The sequence below is a fragment of the Eublepharis macularius genome, chromosome 11 (assembly GCF_028583425.1).
Source record: "Eublepharis macularius isolate TG4126 chromosome 11, MPM_Emac_v1.0, whole genome shotgun sequence".
NCBI classification, from domain to species: domain Eukaryota; kingdom Metazoa; phylum Chordata; class Lepidosauria; order Squamata; family Eublepharidae; genus Eublepharis; species Eublepharis macularius.
Genome location: NC_072800.1, coordinates 40,055,182 through 40,075,617, shown reverse-complemented (window position 1 = coordinate 40,075,617; position 20,436 = coordinate 40,055,182). Strand labels below are relative to the sequence as shown.

Genomic DNA, 20,436 nt, shown 5'->3' with positions numbered 1-20,436 from the left:
AAGTTGTCCTGAAGGGCAGTATATAAATCAAACATTGTTGTTATTATCATTATTCTCCTTTCCCTGTTTTATTCTCACAACAGCAGGCCCAAGGTCACCCAGCAAACTGTATAGCATTATGGAGATTTGAACTCAGGTTAGTAGTCTTATGCTGTGTCTGCACTGTTCTATGTCCTGTAATCCACCCTGAATCTCCGTGATAAAGGGGGACTAAAAGCAAAGTATAAATAAAATTATAAATACAGTAGTTTTCAAGTCTAGGGCAAAACTCAGTCAAATAATGGCACTTGATTTCTCCTTATGGCCAATGACTACATATTTAGTTTTCTCCGATTCAATCAATGGGACTCAGTCAGAAGTACTTAACTTTGATTGGATCAATGACATAAGAACTTCTGAACCACACAGAGGAAGCTGCCCAGACAGGAAGTGCAGGGCTGTGGATGTTCTCTCTCTCTCTGTCTCCCCAACCAAAGAGAAGAACCAGAGATATTGGTTTCCTTCTAAGGCAATCTGAAAAAGCCACCCGCCATTGCTGTCAATGCTAAGTATGAATTGCCTTCAGGCAGGAAAATGCTGGAAACAGAAGGAAAGTTGTTGCTGCCTGTAAATTTATTCCAATACACCAGGGGCGATGGACTGAATGAATTATATGAAAAAACACGGATGTTTAACTGGAGCTACCGCTCCCTTATAATATGCAAACTTCAATTGTGATGCTCTGGCTGATTAATTAAATAAGATGGACAAATCATTTACTGTTTTAAAGGGTCATATAAAAATATGCTACCCTAATCAATCTACCATAGATCAATCACTTATAGACACTAAAAAGTGATCCATTAACCAATGACAATGGACTTACTTTGTGTGCTCCACTGGCTATGATCCAGTGTCTTTGATCTTTAACAGCAGATAGTTTTTGAAAAATATCTGTGGAGGCAAGAAAACTGAATAAAGCACTCAGCTGTCATAGAAAGATTTTTTAAAAAAGAGTAGAAATCCAAAATGGCCACTTGTGTTTTGGTTGTAGATTTCATGATGAAATTAAAAATTCACACCAGAAAATATGTGAAGATAGGAGTTGTAAATGTTGCAAAACAAGAACAGCAATTCTTTGTTTTTAATCTGCTAATGTTCTTCTGCAACCTGTGAGGCAACAATTGCATTGTATTATATCTGGAACATTTTGACAAGCATGCTAGTTACCTGCTAGTCACAGATATGGTAAGTGTATGTATTAAGCTCTGGCTCAAGACTCACCTGAGCCCTCCTTTGCGAACCACAGGACATCCAGGGACAAGCATAGCAGCTACCATTCTCTTGTTGGCCCGGGCAGCTCCCAGCAATCTATGTGGCTGGCATGGGAGCCAATGGGTTGAATCCTCATACAAGCCAATCAGGGGCAACCACCAGGTTCCAGGGGCAGGCCTTGCTGGGCTGACCGAAAGTTCTGCCAGGAGGGCTTAAATCCTGGAGCCACCCAGGCCAGGCTGCAGTTGTCTCCCATGTGGTGTGGAGATGTACTGGAGAAGCATTTCAATAGCCCCTTTCTGATGGCGGCAGCAGCTTTTCCCTGGCGGGGGCAGCACCTCTCCAACAACTTCTTGTAGGCAGTGGCCTTTTTACAGGAGGTTACCTTTTACAGGCTGCAGCCTTTTGGTAGCAGCTGTGCCCTTAATGCACACGGCATTAAGCCATGCCTCCCAAAGAGTAGTAGGGGCTGACTTCCGCACAGTAACTCATACCACTGGGCGCAGCAACAAGGTGCAGGCTGCAGGGCCACTGCTGGGGGGCAGGAAGGGCTCCCAGCAGCAGCTCAAGGGGGGTTTAGTGGGGGCAAGCAGGGGACATGCTTGGTGGCAGTCAGGCCTACTCAAGGGCACCCCTCTAGTCCTCCAGAGAGCTGCACATTGCAGGGCTTGTCCAGGGCCCTGGAAATTCTTACTGAAAGGGCAGAGCAGCTAGGTGCCTGCTGAGGCCCTCTCCCAGGCGACTGGTAAGGCCTCCTGGAGTGTAGGCTGCTCCACATGATCCAGGTGGGACCATTCACCCTACAGCAGCTATTCAAGAAGCCCAGAGCAGGTCAGAAGGCCTGCCACAAAGTGGAGCTGGTGGTACCACAAGGATCACAGGCCCTCCTGCCATGAGGATGACTCAGACAGCATGGGATCCTCTAGTAAGTCTTCCATGGACAGAGAAGGGGAGACTTAGCAAAGGATTACTGGGCTGAAGCAGCTCAAGTCCCTGGACTACCAGCCTGGGCTGCTCATAGAAGGGTTGGAAAAGAGGGGAGTGGCATGGGCCCTGGCGTTTCCTGGGAGGTGGATGGGCAGGGGGGGGGAACACTCCTCCCACCAAGAAGTTACGGTGATGATAAGGACCCACTGGCAATTCACCTGGTGTGCAGGGTCCATAAATGGATCTTACTACATCAGCGTTTTCAGCCTGCTGTGCCCAGAGGCAGAGGATGGGAGGACCACCCCCCACACCTCAAAGAGGGACAGGAAGGGACCCAAGTGGGAGGAGGCAGAGTGCAACTTTAATAACTGGTTAGAGGGCTATATGGTCTTCATGGGGGTGGTTCAGGCAGCCTAACCTAAAAGGTGTTGGCACCTGGCCAACATTCTGCAGACTTGGGCGCTGGCTGGGGAGGGACCAGCAATTGTGTACACGTACGTACTGTAAGTATATGTATTAATCAGAACTCACATGTCAAGTTGACCAGTTTGTCTACATTGTGCTGTTCTTCTCCATATTCAAGATAGTCAATTGCTATTGTTTCCATATACTATAGAGTGAGAAAACATTAGAAAAATGTTTGCACATGGGAATGATAAAGAAATACTAAATTCAAAATAACATACATGTGTGTGACCAGTAGAGGGCACACTAGTTTCATATCTCACTGCAGCCTCGCCCAACAAAAATTACAGTATTATGAAACTGCATAATAGTTTAGTAACCAGGCTTTTTTTCAGCTGGAACCCGATGGAACAGAGTTCCGGCACCTCTTGAAAATGGTCACATTAGATTGCGTGGAGGGCAATCTAAACTCCCCTCTGTCTGGAGATCAGGGAGTGCCCTGGGCCACCAGCCATGTGACCATTTTCTCAGAGGGCAATTTAAACTTTAAAAAACTCCCTCATTCCAGCTGACCCAAAGTGACATCATTGTGCAGTCCTGAGTGCCACCACTGAGTTCCACCACCTCTTTCCCCAGAAAAAGCCCTGTTAGTAACTATTTAGTAACTAGTAACAAAGGATGTGTTTACTGTCTCAGGTTAGAGGTTATCAAATGTACAATTCAACTGCATGCTGCCCCATTGTGAACATATGGGTTGGGAACATTAATCCACTGGAGTCACTTTTATCCAAAAAAAGCTAGACATTGTTCCTTAGGAAGAGGGGAAGGGGAAGTTAAAAAAAAACCAACTTGATACTCCATCTCTCTTCTAATACATAACAGTACGAATTCATTCATCCTTCACAGGTTATTGAATAACACCACTTCAGATCTGATTATTAGTTTCCTCTTACTCTTGTCTATACTGATTTTGCTATAAGAACATAAGAAGGGCTCTGCTGGCTCAGACCAGCTTTCCATCTAGTCCAGCATCCAGTATCATGCAGTGGCCAATGAGCTATCTAGAGGGCCAACAAAGAGGGCATAGACACCAAAGCCTCTCCAGCTGTTGCTTCCTAGCATTGCTTTTAGCACTGGGTATCTACCATAAGTAGTATCTGACGAAGGGAGCTCTGACTCAAGAGCCCTGGAAATCTAGTTGGTCTTGCTCTACCATAATCTTGCTCTACCATAAGCAGATCAAAGTATGTAAGCTAGGTGTGTCAAATATGCAAAACTATATGAAACACTCAAGTACCAAATGAAATGAACTTAGGTAACTAGTGGGCTGTAGTTAGTTTGAGCATCATTTAAGCATCTGTGTTTTCTTGTTTTGCCCAGTAGAAGTCAAACAGCAAGTAAATGCCAGATGGCCCTGCCCTGCAAATCTGCATTCTTCCCCCCATCCATCACTAAAGCAGATGGCCTTTTCTCTGAAGTTAGCCACTTGGAGTTTAATCAAATTACAAGGATAGGCACTGTTAAAATCCAGTTCACCTACAACTGTCATTGTTTTATATTCTCCTGGGGAGCATCACATGTTAAGATAGGATTATATAGCCGCTTAAGAAAATACTAGTATTTTAATAGTGATTTCTGTTCCTACCTTTACAACTCTAAGTTAATGTACAACAAACGATGGTGGCAAGACAGACTTTACCTGTGCTAAATGTTCGATCCCACCCAGATGGTGGAGTGTTTCCTAGACAAACAAACAAAAAAAAATAAGCATGCCAAACTTCCAAGACTGCTAGCACCCTCTCACCCTCAGCTGCACTGAGGTCCACTAATTTAAGTTAACAAACAGATCTGGCCCCGTTGTAACCATATTGACTTTAAAGCCTTGCTGAGCTCAGGGTGACTCACTTGGTAGAAGGCATGCACATATTCCACTAGCACTCTCACCCTAGCAATTCAGTAACAAAAGCTTTATTACCAAACCGTGTGCACACAGTTACCCACTGTGTAACATTCCATAGGTTATAACACTAATTCAGCATTGTGAAAATCCAATGGGGGAGAAATGGGAATTTATATTTTCCTACACCAACTTATTTCTGAGCTCTCTGGAGACCCGTTTCCCTTGTTGCTGGTGTTGCTGTTTAAAGGTTAAACAGAACAGTGGGTATGGGTAGACTGGACCTGGAGGAAGAAACTTTTGCCATACCACTTTCCTAGTACAGTGTCACCACCCTAAAAACAACAACAACAACAACATTCGATTTATATACTTCACTTCAGGACAACTTAATGCCACACTCAGAATGGTTTACAAAGTGTGTTATTATTATTCTCATGACAATCACCCTGTGAGGTGGATGGGGCTGAGAGAACTTTGAAAGAGCTGTGACTGACCCCAGGTCACCCAGCTGGCTTCAAGCAGAGGAGTGGGGAATCACACCCAGTTCTCCAGATTAGAGTCCTGCCGCTCTTAACCACTATATCAAACTGGCAGAGCCACGTATATTTAAGCCCATGGATTTCAATGGACATAGAAGGGTTCAACTTTGCTTAGGATGCCTCTGCAAATGACATTTCTCCAAACTACTGTTTGCTTCCTGGGGAAAAACATAAAAGCACCATATGGGTATGTGTATGTTTTCTTCTGTGGGGCAAATAGCACCTTTGAGGGAAGAGCAATTTATGACAGGAAAACAGGGCAGGTGAAAAAGTTAAAAAAATACCCTAGGGCAACATGGTCCATATCCAGTTTGTCCTCTGATTAGAAACTTTTTAAACAACGAGGTGGGGTGGGGGAGAATGAAGAGGAGACCCAACAGCAATGAGTGAATGGTAGATTAGGAGGCTTGGGGAACGATTAGCCTTTTCCAAGTCACAAAGGAACACATTGAAAATAACATTCTTTGCTTCCAGACAGATGTTTTCAAGTGATCTGGTATACACCTCAACTTGGAAATATTCTGTGGGAATTAGTCACCATGGAATTTGTTTGAAAATGAGTTCACGATCCTGTTTACAAATAAATTACAGTGCTTCATGTAATGTTTCACATGAAGATATGATAGGGGTTTTTAAGTATTACTTGGAAACCTCTCTGAGAGCTGCTGTGTGCCTTTCTTTCACTAAGAGAGAAACAAATGGTCATTTATGGTACAATAAGTAAACATCTGGAAAGCCCCTATGAGTCAGTGGAAGACCAGAATAAATTTCTGTGCTTTTACAGCTGTTCTGTGCTAAAATGTTTGGAATGCAATTACAGAAACTGTGCAGCAGCACTGGATTTTGCAAATGACACATGCCAAATTGTCAGTTTAGCATCAACTGCAGACATTCTTAAACCTTAGCATTCAAACAGAAAGTTACAGATTCACTACTAGATTCACTACTACTATTCTCATATCTCATGTTACAAGGAGGAAAGCCATATGAAAACCAACCTGAAAGTATGGATCTCTCATTAATAATCTTACACATATTAAAACTCTGAGAAAATTGATAGATGATGCTTGGTTAGCCCATTCCCTGTAATAAACAGATAAAAGGAATCAGTTACCAGCTTCATGCAGATAAAATTTCAACTGGGCAACTTCATCTGCTGAAGATTACTTAAAAATTCTTTTTTTAAAAGTTTCAGTACTCGATGAATATGCTAAAAAGTATATTATGATTAATTAAGTGCACAATTAACTACTTAAATCCAAATCATATTTTATTTTGATATCAAGGGAGCACATACATACACACACACACACTGTTTATATTTTCACCTCTCTCATTCTCCCCTAGAAATAGATATGGTTGATTAGTATGATAGTTTAGCTCCGTGCTGGGAATCCAGCCAATGGCTAAAAATAGCATGGTAAAAATAAAGGCTGTTCTGTAACAGATACAAGTAGGCTTTCCAAGATGTGAGTTATCTGGCACCATCTCTTGGGACCAAAAGCCAATCAGGGCCCAATGGCTCTTTTCCAGGTTCCCACCACAGTTGCCTTTCCCCAGATGATAGCATTTGGGTCCTGCATGGATTGATCTCAAATCACCTAGTCAAGGAGACTTACAGCGCAATTCTAAGAATACTTTCCTGGGAGAGCATGCATGAATAGGGCTTTAAGTAAATCTGCTTTGGATGGCATTGTAATTTAATACCATTTATTTCACTTTAAAGCATGATGTAATATCTACAACATATCCTCATAGGTTGAGGCAAACTACTCAATATTGCATTTAAAAAAAGGAAAAGGGTTTTTAAAAAAAAAAATCAGAAACTCATACTTAATTTATTGGCCATTTTTGTGAGCAGTGCACATCTGAGCCCCCTTCCCCTTGCTGCAAAGAGATGGTTGCTCAAGCTGCTCTTCTTTCCTAAACTGGTAAATAAAACTCGACCCTGAATCTTTGTCCCTCTTCCTCACTGATTTCTTAGTTAGCTCTGTACGTATGCTGTGTAGCTGTTGTGCCATTGTTCTTTTACTGCTCCTTTAATAAAACAGTTCCCTGTTGAACACTGGCCTGTCTATTTGAGAGTTCTAAGGGAATGATCCTCATATACATAGGTGGAGAGATCCTGCTAGTTACCCCCTCTCACTGCTTCTCCTTCTATATAATTCCCCCCACTCACAAGGAGACCCTCCACTTACATTTTTGGAAGGAATGACACTCAAGATTCAATGTTAAGTTTTTAGAATTCAAGTAATGTTATGGACATGGTAATTATCTAAACTTTTCTGGATAGTGAAAACCTTGTTTGGTTACAATAGTGCTGTATAATTTATAGTTCCAAGTGAGGTACAGATGGTATCTTCTGGAGAAAGAAGCAGGATCCTAGAACCAAGGAGTTTTCACTTCGATCAAGCCCATAATAACAACAAATACAGGGCTCAACCTACTGTGCTATATTTATTTATAACTTTAAGGGCACGTTTGTTCCATGGTTCTTTCTTAAAGCCATTAATTCAAGGATCACAATCCAAAAAGCAAAATGTAGTAAATGTGCACTTCCAGGATTACAGCTTTATGCTCATGTCGAGAAAACCTGACCTTTTGTGTCTGTTTTTTTAAAAAAATACCTACTTCTCCCCACAATGCAATATCGCAAACTGTTTTTGAAAATCAATTTGCTATGCGGCACCGGGAGAAGGATTACTGCTTGAATAAACAATTTTCACAGTACTTCAGATCCTGCCATATGATAGAGGACCACTGGATCCCATTTTAAGAAATTATATATATAGGTCTTGTAATATGTTTACATTAAATTTCAAACTTTTAAAAACTTGGTGTGCCTGGGGGATAATTTTTGTGATTTTATGAGCAGAAGGTGGATTGCTTTTAATAATTAGACAACATTGCTGATGGCTTGCAAAGTGTCAGCATCCAGAATCTCAGTAAACCTCAGGCATCTAAGTGGTATATGGGGCTGGGATATATAACAGGGGAAGGGATGTTGCCTCTGGGGATGTGATACATCATGAAGGGGCGCATCATTTGTACAATTTCTGATGCATACTTGGAGATATTAGTGCAGAGCTTTTGTTTCCTCAATCTTGAAGTTACGCATGCCAATGTTGATGAATAATAAAATCCTTATATTTCATGTTATTGTGGATGTAGACTTGGCTTGTGTGACCAAATGATGATTTGGTGTTGCTTTATTTCAAATGGCCCCAGCTTGTTATACATCAACCCAGAACTGGGGGAAGGAGAATTGCTATTCTTCTTCCATTAAGTTCCCGGTACAAACTATCAGTTGAATGGTCTGCAACACCACACTGGAGGTAGACAACTAGCATTGGGTATGAGCAAGATGTTAGGGCTTTTGCCAATTTGCCACCTGCTTAGCATCCTGATGAGTGCCATGGCTAAACAGGAGAAAGCAGCTTTGACTCATGGAAGCATATACCCTGAAAATCTTGTTGGTCTTCAAGATGCTACTGGACTTGAATCTTGCTGTTTAACCAGTACAACATGTAAGATGGGTAGCAACCTTCTCAGTCAAAACTTTGGAACTCCTTCCTCAGGAAGATTCATCTGTCCTCCTCTGTTGCTGCCTTCCACTAGACTTTTTTGCTTTGTTTGGCATATACTCAATAACTATTATTGGCCTTTTCCCATGTTCATTGTTTTGTGTGCGTGCAGAATTATTTTTATACTATTTTAAATGCTGTTTTAAATATAAATTTAAAATATTTTAAATATAAATTTAAATTGTTTTAAAATATTGTTTGAATTTTTAAAAATATTTTGTGTTCACCACTTTGGGGACCCTATTTGGGTAGAAAGGTAATACACAAAATGCTTTAAATAAATGAACAAACCTGCCAATATTCACAAACCAGTAGAAGAACATTTCAGTTTCCCAGAAAATTGTTGCAGAGCTAAAAGGAACAATTTTCCAGCAAAAGAAGTTCAAAAGGGAGACTCCAGCATGGAACATCTGAATTAGACTTCATTAAGAAGTTTGATACAACAAACTACCAAGGACTTAACAAGGACTTGGGTTTCCTCAGCTAATGCAGGCATTAATCAGCTTTGCAAAACCAGGAAATCACGTTATCACTAATGACTACTATTGTAACTGGTTTCTGTACTTTTTAAATCACATTTGAATTTTAAATAATTATCCCTGTTTGCAACTTTTCTTCTTCATAACTTCATATATAAACAAATACTGCCTACTGAGGACCCACTACATACACCTGATGAAGTGGACTCTAGTCCACATAAATTTATGCCCAAAATGTAAGATCACTCTTTCTGAGAAATATTTGACAATCACAATAATTATATCACTACCAAAAGGTAAAGCAATTCAAAATATAATACACAAAGAGAAAACAAGGGGAAAATCACTGTATGGCAGGTAATTTTTGTAGTTTCTCTGGAAGTACCTCTCCCCATGCTGGAGACTAGGCCCTCATTGATGGGTGTTTTTTTTTTTTTTTTTGCTGCCTGAAGATGTTGGCTTCCTAAAGAACCTCACCCCATCAAAAGAGATCAACCCCAAGATGCATTCTGAAAAGTCCATCTATTGATCAAATTATATATGCACAACAAATATCTGTGGTATTACAATGTTTTATATCACCCACATTCATAAGCAAAAAAAGTAAAGCATTGCAGCCACTTTACAGTACTGCAAAGTTAAGAGTTTGCCATCAAGTATCTATGAATAGTAACTGCTAACAAATTAATCTTGTTAACTTGCTTCAGCTCTGGATGCAGCAGGGACAAGAAGCGTCCTTCAAAAGAGAAGGTGTGCCATTAACAACACAAGATTTTTTTATGTTAAATAACATGTAAGACTGTCTTAGAGAACACCAGTTCAGAAGAAGTCAGCAAAACTGTCACCTTTCCAGATCTAGACAGGCCCACCTCTCTCCTCCTGGATTTAGACTAAGACTTGTGTAGAAGAATTACAAGATGTCAGTCTTGGGCCAGTACAGTCCAGTTGTAAATTTCTGTCATGAAGTTCTATGAAGCTGAAGAGTACTGTCAGTATTTAGATTTAACACCTGGCAAGTCTAAAGTTTTGTAAAGCAGTACCCTAGATGTCCATGACTACAACTCAATTGCTCGATATAAATCTCTCTGATTCTGCTGGAATTTTTCTATCATCTCTAAAGGTAGTCCATGTTTCATACCTGCAAATAAGACGGTTTTTAACCAAGGCTGTGAAGATGTCCTGAAACAACTTGTGCTGAGGATGTTTGCTAAAATTTCTCTCATTCTTGTAATTCATGCTAAGAGAAGAAAGGCAAAAACAGTATTGCAAAAAGGCGCAAACACTCATGATCATAACATTTTAGAATGCAGTGCAGAAATGCAATGCAGAAAAAATACTTCAAATTTCTACTTAAATAACATGGGACCAATTCACATCTCATGAACATGGAGATTATTACACTGCTAGTAAGTGCTAGATTTATACCAGGGGAAATTGGATATGAACCCAGCTCAACCATGAGCAGGCTGGGGAGCTTTCTATGAATACATGAAGCTGAATCATGAGTCAGAACACTGGTTTATTAAGGTCTGTATTGCATCGTCAGACTGGCAGTGGCTCTCCGGGATCTCAGGGAAGAGACTTTCACATTATCTCCTACCTGATGGTTTTAACTGGAGAGAAAGAGGATCAAACCTGGGACCTTCTCTTTGCCAAGCAGATGCTCTACCACTGAGTCATGCCCTCCCCCTAAATATTCCAGTTTCAGTTCCTTATATACAAAACAAATCAGATACCTCACACATTTGTGAGAATGAGAAACATACGGCTTGCAACACAATTCCTCCTAGCAGAATGGGAAGGTGTGTGTGTGTGGGGGGAGTATCTTGCTAGCAGCAGCTGAATAAGATCTGGGCTGAGTTTCTTTCTCCTCTGGATGTAGCCAGAGATGCAATCCTTTTGGTGCATACCAAAAGGTAAGAGTCAAAGAGCACTTAGTACATGGCTCACATTGCAAAAACCAGCCCGGTGGATCCAGGACCAGCTCAGAATGTGATTTAGTGTATTCTTGGGCAGGAGGGTCCAGTTTTTAAGCTATATTTTCTTTATTTAAATTGTTTATTAAACTGTATTTTATTATTTTTGGTAGGCCACACTGGGTACCCCTGCGGAGGAAAAGCAAGATAACAATACCTAAATAAATAAGTAACTTCAAAATGCTGCAAGAATGATTAGCAGCAAACTACTAAATCTAAAAGCATTAAAAACTAGGATCAGTAGGTTGAAAATCTGTGGCAGGGTAGAGGTCTGAAGAGATAGATATATCTTCCCTAAACACTTCAGTACCCAGTGTTGGCTTCAGTTCAGCCAAAAAATTAGCATGAACAAACTGAAAATTGCCCCAGAATATGGCTCACAAACATCTCTACTGACACTCCACCAAAAACAGCAGCACCAAACTGTATATGCTAGGATGTCCTAAACACAGGTGAAGCAGACCTAGGGCGGCTAAACACAGGTGAAGCAGATCTTCTCCCAAGCCCATTCTTGCATACTATCCAGCCCACCATTGATGCAGAATGAGTAAAAACAATGTCAAAACCTTTCACTTCTTCATCTCGTAGGGCAGACTGGAAATCCACCTTTCATCTACTGTGGGTGCATAATGTGGACTGGGTGGAATAAGAAAGAGAGATTCTGTCCCTGTTGGAGACTAGACTGACTTTAATGTGCTGCCTGAAGATGCGGGCATCCTAGATAACCTCTCCTCATCAGAAAAGGCTGTCCCAAAGAGTCGCTTCAAAAATTCCATTTTCTAGTCCAATTATGTGTGAATTTTGGAAGTTCAGAATTATCACGACACAGAAATTCTTGCTTTAACTTTCATATATAGGATAATAATTTTAAAAACAAGAACATGTAATCCACCTTGACTCACAGAGGAAAAAACAGACTACAAATACAGTAATAAAATAAAATAAATATTTATAGCTAGAGTTCAAAGTTCTACAACATGCTTGAGAGCAGGGAGGAGGGGGAATGATGGGCAAGATTTGAATCAAGTCCATACACACAATAATAGCTTCAGCACTGTACCTAAAGTTTTCAAGCTCAACAGCTTCAGTTGATTCTTGCCATTGACCTCTACATCTCTCTCCACAAGCGTTGCTGGGATATTGCTCAGACTTCATCATGCTATTTTTAGCACTTTCAGTGTTAAGGGCAGGCAGCTGCAAATGCAAGAAAGATTTAATATAAGGGAAATGGTATAATTAGCCAGGCCACAGAAATATACGTGATTGTTATTGGGGTCTCAGATAAACTAAGGTCAGGTGATAAAGTGTAAAAAATTCCAAATATATAGCAGCTTTGTAACCAATCTGGGAGCTTCTGAACCTGCCTAAAGCCTCTTTTTCATGGCTGTGCTCCGATATGGTCTATATGTTCAAGAGACAAGGGCATGAAAGTGAATTGCATATTCTCAAAATGCCAGTCTCAAAATGGCAGCTGAGTGCAAGTGACAAAGAGAGCCCCTTGAGCACCAAGGGCTGCTTTGCATCGGTAACCTATTTGTGGTGTGTAGCTAAGAAGTACATTAATCAGTTAAACAAACTTTGTGCCCTAGAAAGAAGGCATCTGCTCATTAATGGTCTGATGCTTTTACAGTAGGCAGGTAACAAAGTGGGCTAAAGCCTGGGCGATACTTTGGAACACATATTCCACATCCTGACTAAGCAAGAAAAAACCCCGTAGTCGAAGTGGTGCCTGCAATTAGGAGAGACCATCTGCATACAAGTGCTTTTTAAAAAACCATTTTGGCATAAAGTGCCCAAAGAGGTGCTTCCAGGTACCCCCATGCATCTTGCTTAAAGTAAAGGGCCAGTCCTGAACAGAAGATGCATTGCCTTTGGCTATATCCCATTGGATTCAGCTGCCTCATCACAGGACATGGGAGAAAACAACAGGCAGCCCTGGAACAATGAACCAGAGAAGAACAACAATGCCAGGGAACCACAACTTAAATTTTGTTACTCCATTTATCAAATATGAAAGTGCAAAGGTGCAAAAGTGCCAAAGTGAATAAATACTCAATTAATTTAACAATATGAATACAAAGTACAAAGATACACAGTACATTCATATATAGCACATAATTCTAGGAAGGTCTTTACAGTCCGTAAAACTCTTTCCATTCATTTAAAGTGCAAGATGCCAACATTAGTAAAGAAAGCCAGTAGGTAGGGAGTCGTGCGAAGGTGTTATTCCATTCACAGTCCAACAGCTTAAATTATTATTTCAAAAAACGCCGACGGGAATATGCAGGCAATTATCATTAACCCATTTCGTGAGTGGAGAACTCACTTCATCCTGGGCATAAAACAATTCGGACTGGACACAAATGTGTTTCAAACTCCAGACACACTCTCCTACGGCTTATGAAAGGATGGTATTAACGGACTATTGACTAATAAAACGGTAACTGTGTATATATATCTCAATTAGGGCCAAATCACTCAATGTTCCATCTAAACCAATTGCAGCTGGAGGAAGGTCTGAAGGGACCCCACAATTAGGAAAAATAATTAGGCTTCAGATACTTCCACTAAGCATATACTGCAGGGACAACACACTGGGTTCGAGCCAGACTAAACTGGCAGTTTCCAAGTATTCCCCTTCCAGCAAAAGATCATCCTCATGTTATTTCTCTGAGTCCTTTGTCCCCTAGGAGAAATGTTTCCTGGAGATCAGTAAGCTATAGTCAGAGGGAGGAGACAGAAACATTCCACCATTGTAAAATTTGATCTGGACCCAAATTACTGTAAGAAATGTACCACATAAAGCCCTTCACTTATTTTACAGGTTGTCTGTCTGTCTGCTGCACTTTGTCAACACATACACACAGACCCTGAACACAAGCTAGTCTAATCTTATTTTGTCAGTTCCCTAACCTTAGTCTGACATATTTACAAATATGCATCTTTTACACTTCGCTACAAAATATCATAATGAAACCTGATCTACTAGGAAATAGACATGGAAGGGGACAAAGTTATTAAGCTTTTAAATGACCAATGACTCTTAGCAAAAGAGGCTGACAAAACATAACAAATTATTTTGCAAATACAACAAAAACCTAAACAGAAGCATAGAACACTGGATCTTCCATTTCTAAAAGGGATGTTACAGCCAGAAAAAACTGAACACAATACAGTTTACCATTCAAAGATTAATTGTAAATAACTACAACAACATGCAAACTGAGGATTACAACCCATTTTTATAAACAGTTTGGCACAAAATAAATGAATACCTGTTGCTTGCATGACTGGACGTTGAGATGTTCCAGAAGCCTTTTAAGATCAGAGTAATCCCTAGGAGAAAGCATAAATCCTGTATCTGTTAATGGTCTGTCATCAATGTGTAAAGGAAATTAAATCACACTATTCACTAGAAAGGAACCTTTCTGGTATTGCCTCACCAGCTTACTGTCTTTTCCTCGTATATTTGACTAGCCCATTGTTTCAGTCAAAATGAGAAGGTCTGAATAAACGTGGTGACCAGAGTAACCATGACCACATACACACAGCATTTCTGATTAGACCATTCAGTCTAGCAGTTGGTGAAAACTCCAGCAAGTCACAGCTGACATTCAACATAAAGACAGTACCTAGCTGTGATCCCTTGAGGTTTGGTATCTGCTGCCTTTTCTGTAGGTTTCACCTTCTTGTGTTGATCAGGCATTGTTTAACATCAAGGCATCAGGTTTGACACATTATACCTTTAAAGAAGAGAGTTAAAGTTATTGCTTTGTCAACAAGTGAAGGGACTGTACCCAAGTAGAAATCTTCAACAACTGAAGAAAAAGACAGGGTTGAACTAAATCAATCACTTATCATCTGTACGGCTCAGGGAGGGGGCCATGAGGAGGGTGCTCCCTTGCAGCTGGACAGCACTCCACTGAACCCTAGCTGCCGTATGGCAGAAGGGGATATTGATGGGGTTCAGTACCTCTTAGCACAGTTCTATGCAGGATTTTTTTTCTTAAAGGCCTTAAATGTCTGAGACCAACCTATCTTCAAGGTACTCCTTGATGAACCTGCCCATCAGCTGAAATATAATTTTAAAAATTTAAAAGGAAACTTCATATTCTATCTCCAGTTAAAATGTCTCAGATAGAAAATGTGGAGAAAGTCCTTTGTCCTGGAAAAAAAAATACTATTCTGCTTTCAAAATCTGCACACTTTATACTCTAATTCTAAAAACAAAGAAATAACCCTTGTGGAAAACATCTGGAGGGGAAAAAACAAAGAAAAAAGGCTCCAGGTGTTTGTTTGTTTTTTTAAAGGGTAGTCGTTGTAATGTGTACCCAGAAATTAAAGAGCTTTTTATCTGAGCCTAACAGTTTGCACTCAACAACAGGATTTTTCAGGTGAGCTTCTTTGAACAACACACCTCCATACTATATAACAAAACTGCATTTAAATAGCCTCTCAGTTTCATAAGCGGTTTACCACTGGGCATGCAAAGCTGCTGCTTAAGAAACACAAGATATCCTTGCACACATGAAATTGGTTGAATCATGGTCACAGTGCACAGCATAAAAATCTAGCTCCCTCTGGATGTGATAGACTAAGACAGCTATCCTTTCGTAATCCCAATGGAGAGGGAAACAGATCTTGAGGTTGTGAAGGATAGCATGATGAAAGTGTCGACTCAGTGCTTGGCAGTGGTGAAAAGGGCAAACTCCGTGCTGGAGATTATTAGGACATGGATGAAAATAAAATGGCCATGGGATGGCTTCATTTAGAATACAGCGTAGAGTTCTAGTGCCATGTCGCAAAAAAGGATATTGCAGAGGTGGGAAAAGGGCAGAAGTGTCAACCAAGGAGTTGGAGCACTTTTCCTATGGTGACCTTGGGCTAGTCACAGTTCTCTGGAGCTCTCTCAGCCCCACCCACCTCACAGGGTGTTTTGTTGTGGGGATAATAATACTTAGTAAACCGCTCTGAGTGGGCATTAAGTTGTCCTGAAGGGCAGTATGTAAATCAAATGTTATTGTTATTGTTATTATTAAAAGCTAAATAATGTTGTTGCCAAGTAGGCCCCCTCCCGCTTTAAGGACTGCCATGAACTGTGTTAAAGTTTCCTGCGTTGCTGTTTTATTACTACACAAAGATTGCTTTGCACGTGTGTGCTCTGATGCACGTGTCAGTTTCCTGCCTGCGTGTCAGTTACCTTGCTGCTGCAATAGACCCTGTAGTTCCCTGACTCCATGTTTGGGTGACTGTACAAAGGACTCTCTTTCTGGGCAGCCCTGCCCTGACCTATATCTGGACTTCCCAGTGTGTGCGTTTGGACTGTGTTACAAATATGCCCCGTGCCTGCATTGCCATCTGCCACGGACCGTTCCTGTTCCCTGCTTTGGACTGTGTTTTAAGTGTTGTTCCCCCTGCCTCCATGGAAGCCTGCCTCATATGGGCCCAAGCCGCTGCTAGCAGCCGGGCGCCAGCCGGGGAAACCTCCAGCGAGCCTGGCTAGGCGCTCCCTGGTCAGTTCCTGCCTGGAGCCTCCCGTGGGCCGGTCCCCGAGCTTGCCATCGCTACCGGGCAGCCTGCTACCCAGCCCCAGCTATGCCCAGCCGGCATCCATGTTCCCAGACAGCCAGAAGACCCAGGGAAGAAGACTGCTTTGAGAAGCCATTTCGGCGAAGCGGGCACACCACGTCCGCAGCGAGAGTACCTCGCCCCGCTCTGCATATCTTAGGAGCCGCCCAGGAGAAGGAACTAAGTGCCGACCATCCCAAGCACTTAGAGAATGCATCTCAAAGAAACCTCCGCATTCCAGAAGCTGATGACATCAGGACAAGCCCTGTCCGCTGGAACATCCTTTCAGCCCACTTGGATTTCCCCCTCCCTCTTTTGTCCCCTCTTCCTGAGGTGTCACTTATCACAATCTGATTACTAAAGTGGCCCATCCAAGCCATTCAGTAGCCCATTAGACCCTTTGTTTTTGATCTGTGAGAACCACCAAGTACAGCACCAGCCCCAGGGTACGTTTTGGGGTATTTAAGCCGGTCTCCCAGACCGCATGGTGCTCGTGCCATTCCCGTCCTGTCCCAGCCAGGCGCGTGCCATCCTATCCAGAACCCCTCGCTGTCCGTCTGTGGTCCCAGTGCTGGCATTGGGCCACCTCGCTGTTGTGTCTCTGCTTCGCTCCAGGATCGTATTTCCCTTATCATCGTTGGGAACCTGCTAATGCGAAAGTCTCTATATTTCCTGCTCTATATTTCTTAGACCGTGTATGTTTTCTTGTATGTATGTGCAAGCTCAGGCTTACGCCACACTATTAGAAAATACACGTGTTGGAACCTATTTGTAGTCTGCCTCTTTTTCACTAGAGTGTCTGGAATCGGGACCTCCGTAGACATAGGTTAAGATTCGCGCTTATTTAAGTTACAGACTGCTAAAGCTAATTTCCCCTTATAATAAAAAGCAGTTCTGGTAACAATGTGGAACTTTTCAGTTTAGAAAAAGTATGATGGGGGTGTATGAGAAATGTTTACAAAATTACACATGATATGAAGAAAGTTGATACAGAAAATTTCTTCTCCCACTCCCTTAAGTTTATTTATTTTTATGCCATCTCTCCAGAACCCTGCTTGAGACAGCTTTTAAGTAAAAGCAATAGTATAAAATCCTCACAAATTATCAATATAAAAACAAAACAAGCCATTCAAAACAAACCAGGGACATAAAAACAGCATATAAATATCCAAACAGGCTTCCGACCAGAAGCAGACCATAAAAGATAAAATTCCTACTTAAAAGTATAGGTAAAAAGAAATGTTTTGGCCTAGCTCCTAAAAGGCCATATGGGAAGCACCAAGAGAACCTCAAATGGGGCATAATAATAAATTAGGAGCACCCAATGAATTTGATGGGTAATAGATTAAGGTTGGACTAAGGGAACACTTCTTTGCTCATTTAAGAATGAATTGTGGAATTCACTGCCAGTGAATATAAAGGTGGCCATGAGCATGGATAGCTTTAAGAAGGGACTAGACAGTTTCATGTAGGTCCATTGTTGGTGGTGGTGGTGAATAAAGTGGCAGTGAATATTTAGAGGGAGCAAACCTCTGACTACCAGTACTAGGAGGCAAAATGAGGGGAAGGCCTCTGCCTCTATGCTTTGTTTGTTGATCCTCCTGGACAACAGGTTGGCCACTATGTGAAACAGAATGCTGAATTAGATAGACCTCTGTTCTGATCTAGCAGGGCTCTTTTTTATAGAAAGTATTTTCAAATATGCGCAGATATTCTAGTTATTATATTGCAGCCTCCAAAATAATACTACCCAATTGTATGTGTTCACTCCCATACATTCTTCAAAAAAATAAAACAGAAATAAGCACCATAGAAGTGACGTAGGAAATGCAGAGATGATTGAGACAGAATTTGCACCGCCAACAAAAGGAAGCAGAAAGAAAACAGGTTTTGCTAGTGAGGTTGCACTGAATAGCGTTGGTAAAAACAGATAAAAGCCCAACATCGCTTTACCACCTATGTATATAAAAATGAACAACACAGTTCATATACTTTGCCCAACCTAGAAGTCACAATTTCTGATCTAGAGGCCATGTATGTTTACTCAAGGGAGAAAATCTTTCTGAACTAAGCATGATTTACTTCCCAGTAAATGTGCAAACGTTTAATGCCAGATCTGTGTGTGCTGGATGTGTTTACACACTGGTGTTGTCATACTATAAAAAATGAGCAAGACTCGAGTCCGGTGGTACCTTAGATACTAACTAGATTTTCAGGGTATGAGCTTGAGATCCTCCCTTCGTCAGATACAAGGAGTGGAAAAAGGAACGAAGGGAGCTTTGCCTCTTGAAACCTTATACCTTGGAAATCTTGTTGGTCTCTAGGGTGCCACTGGACTCGAATCCTGCTTTTCTACTGCAGACCAACACAGCTACCCAACCCCCCTTAAACTATAACAAAGCTATCAAATAAATACTCTGCACATGCTCAGGGCCAGTATTGTTTTGTCTCTTCCTAACGCTGAAAACTGGTTCGAGGGCTCTGCTCATAAGGGACGCTACGCTTTTCTGTACAGTCACGAAAGACGGGATTCACTTTGGGGTGGAAGAAGAGGCTGAGGCGTGAATCCCCGCAGACGCGCCCGAGTACCTTCCAACGGCTCCCTTACCGTTCTACTTACTCTGCGTAGGGAGGGGCGGGGGCCGTGCTCGTTGTTATCCTGCAGCAGCATCTCGAATTCCGCCCTCCGGTTTAGGTTTTCCCCCTCACCAAAAAAATAAATCACAGGACTCACCCCTCCTGTTCCTCCACCATTACCGTTGCGAGATCTTACGAGCTGACCAATGACAACGCGCTTTTGCCCAGGAGGGTGGTTTATTTGGCCAATCACCAGGCTCCGTAGTAGCTGGCGTCGTTGCTCCAGGGAGACGGATAATGCCACCGCTGTCGCCATGGCAACGGAAAGCCGCTTCTGCCCGGATGCTGCGTTAGAAATGTCTCTTGCACTCGACTGGAGACGGGCGGAAGTAAGAATTATTGCATCACCGACCAGAATTTCTGATTGGCTAACTCAACGCTCTGTTAAGCGCGGAAGAGAAAAGGCAACATCTCACTGGCCGCCCAAAACGAGCGCAAAACAGAGCAATTTAGTATCTTGTCTTTAAAATATACATCGGTTATTATATAGAGTTCTCGAAACGTTTGCAAATAATAAAACCATGGTCAAGTGTAACAAGAATAAAATCATAAAAAGTCCAGTAGCACCTTTAAGACTAACCATATTGAGGCATAAGCTTTCGAGAACCACAGTTCTCTTCGTCAGATACAGAATCTAAGAATAAAACTCTGGATCTAAGAATCAAATCAGTTCTCTACAGCAGCTAGATTGGGATCAGAGAAGATTTTGGGAGATCAAACGCCCCCATTACCCAATGTACGCAGAAAACATAAACGAGGAAGGTGAATGACAAAGGAATAGAAGAATCTGGTACGGAATACAAACAATACAATTTTCCAGGCAGTTCGAACCCCAAGTCATAATGGGGGCTGCGCTTGCGCTGTCGGGGTGATGAGAGGAAATTGTAAAAATAGTTCCTTTGGGCCCGTGCACGGTGCTTATACCCACCATAAAGTATTTGCAGTGTCCCCGCCCGCCAACAATCGAAGGCCGCACTCCAGCAATGCAACATGTACGTAGCCCAAGGCATTCGCATATTACGTCACACCATCGTTGGCCGCAGGAGCCATGAAGGAATAGCGATTGAACTCCTAGATCTTTTGTGACAATTGCATACCGTTGCCCTTCTTTCAATAAGCAGCAGAACACACCCACGCCGCTGTCTAACATTTTTAATCCCACAATAA

General features: G+C 41.8%; 1 protein-coding gene across 3 annotated transcripts in view; it reads right to left on the bottom strand.

The window, feature by feature from the left end:
* NEK10 (NIMA related kinase 10) overlaps positions 1-19,334 on the bottom strand; it is a 111,832-nt gene extending 92,498 nt beyond the window's left edge. For all 3 annotated transcript variants that reach the window (XM_054992107.1, XM_054992105.1, XM_054992106.1), the window contains exons 1-9: positions 19,253-19,334; positions 14,697-14,807; positions 14,340-14,400; positions 12,125-12,258; positions 10,227-10,325; positions 6,024-6,108; positions 4,286-4,327; positions 2,713-2,791; positions 866-933 (exon numbers count right to left, since the gene is read on the bottom strand). In XM_054992107.1, the coding sequence (XP_054848082.1) occupies positions 866-933; positions 2,713-2,791; positions 4,286-4,327; positions 6,024-6,108; positions 10,227-10,325; positions 12,125-12,258; positions 14,340-14,400; positions 14,697-14,770 (642 nt within the window). In that variant the 5' untranslated portion in view covers positions 14,771-14,807; positions 19,253-19,334. The remainder of the gene's footprint in view (positions 1-865; positions 934-2,712; positions 2,792-4,285; positions 4,328-6,023; positions 6,109-10,226; positions 10,326-12,124; positions 12,259-14,339; positions 14,401-14,696; positions 14,808-19,252) is intronic.
* Between the last annotated feature and the right edge of the window lie 1,102 nt (positions 19,335-20,436).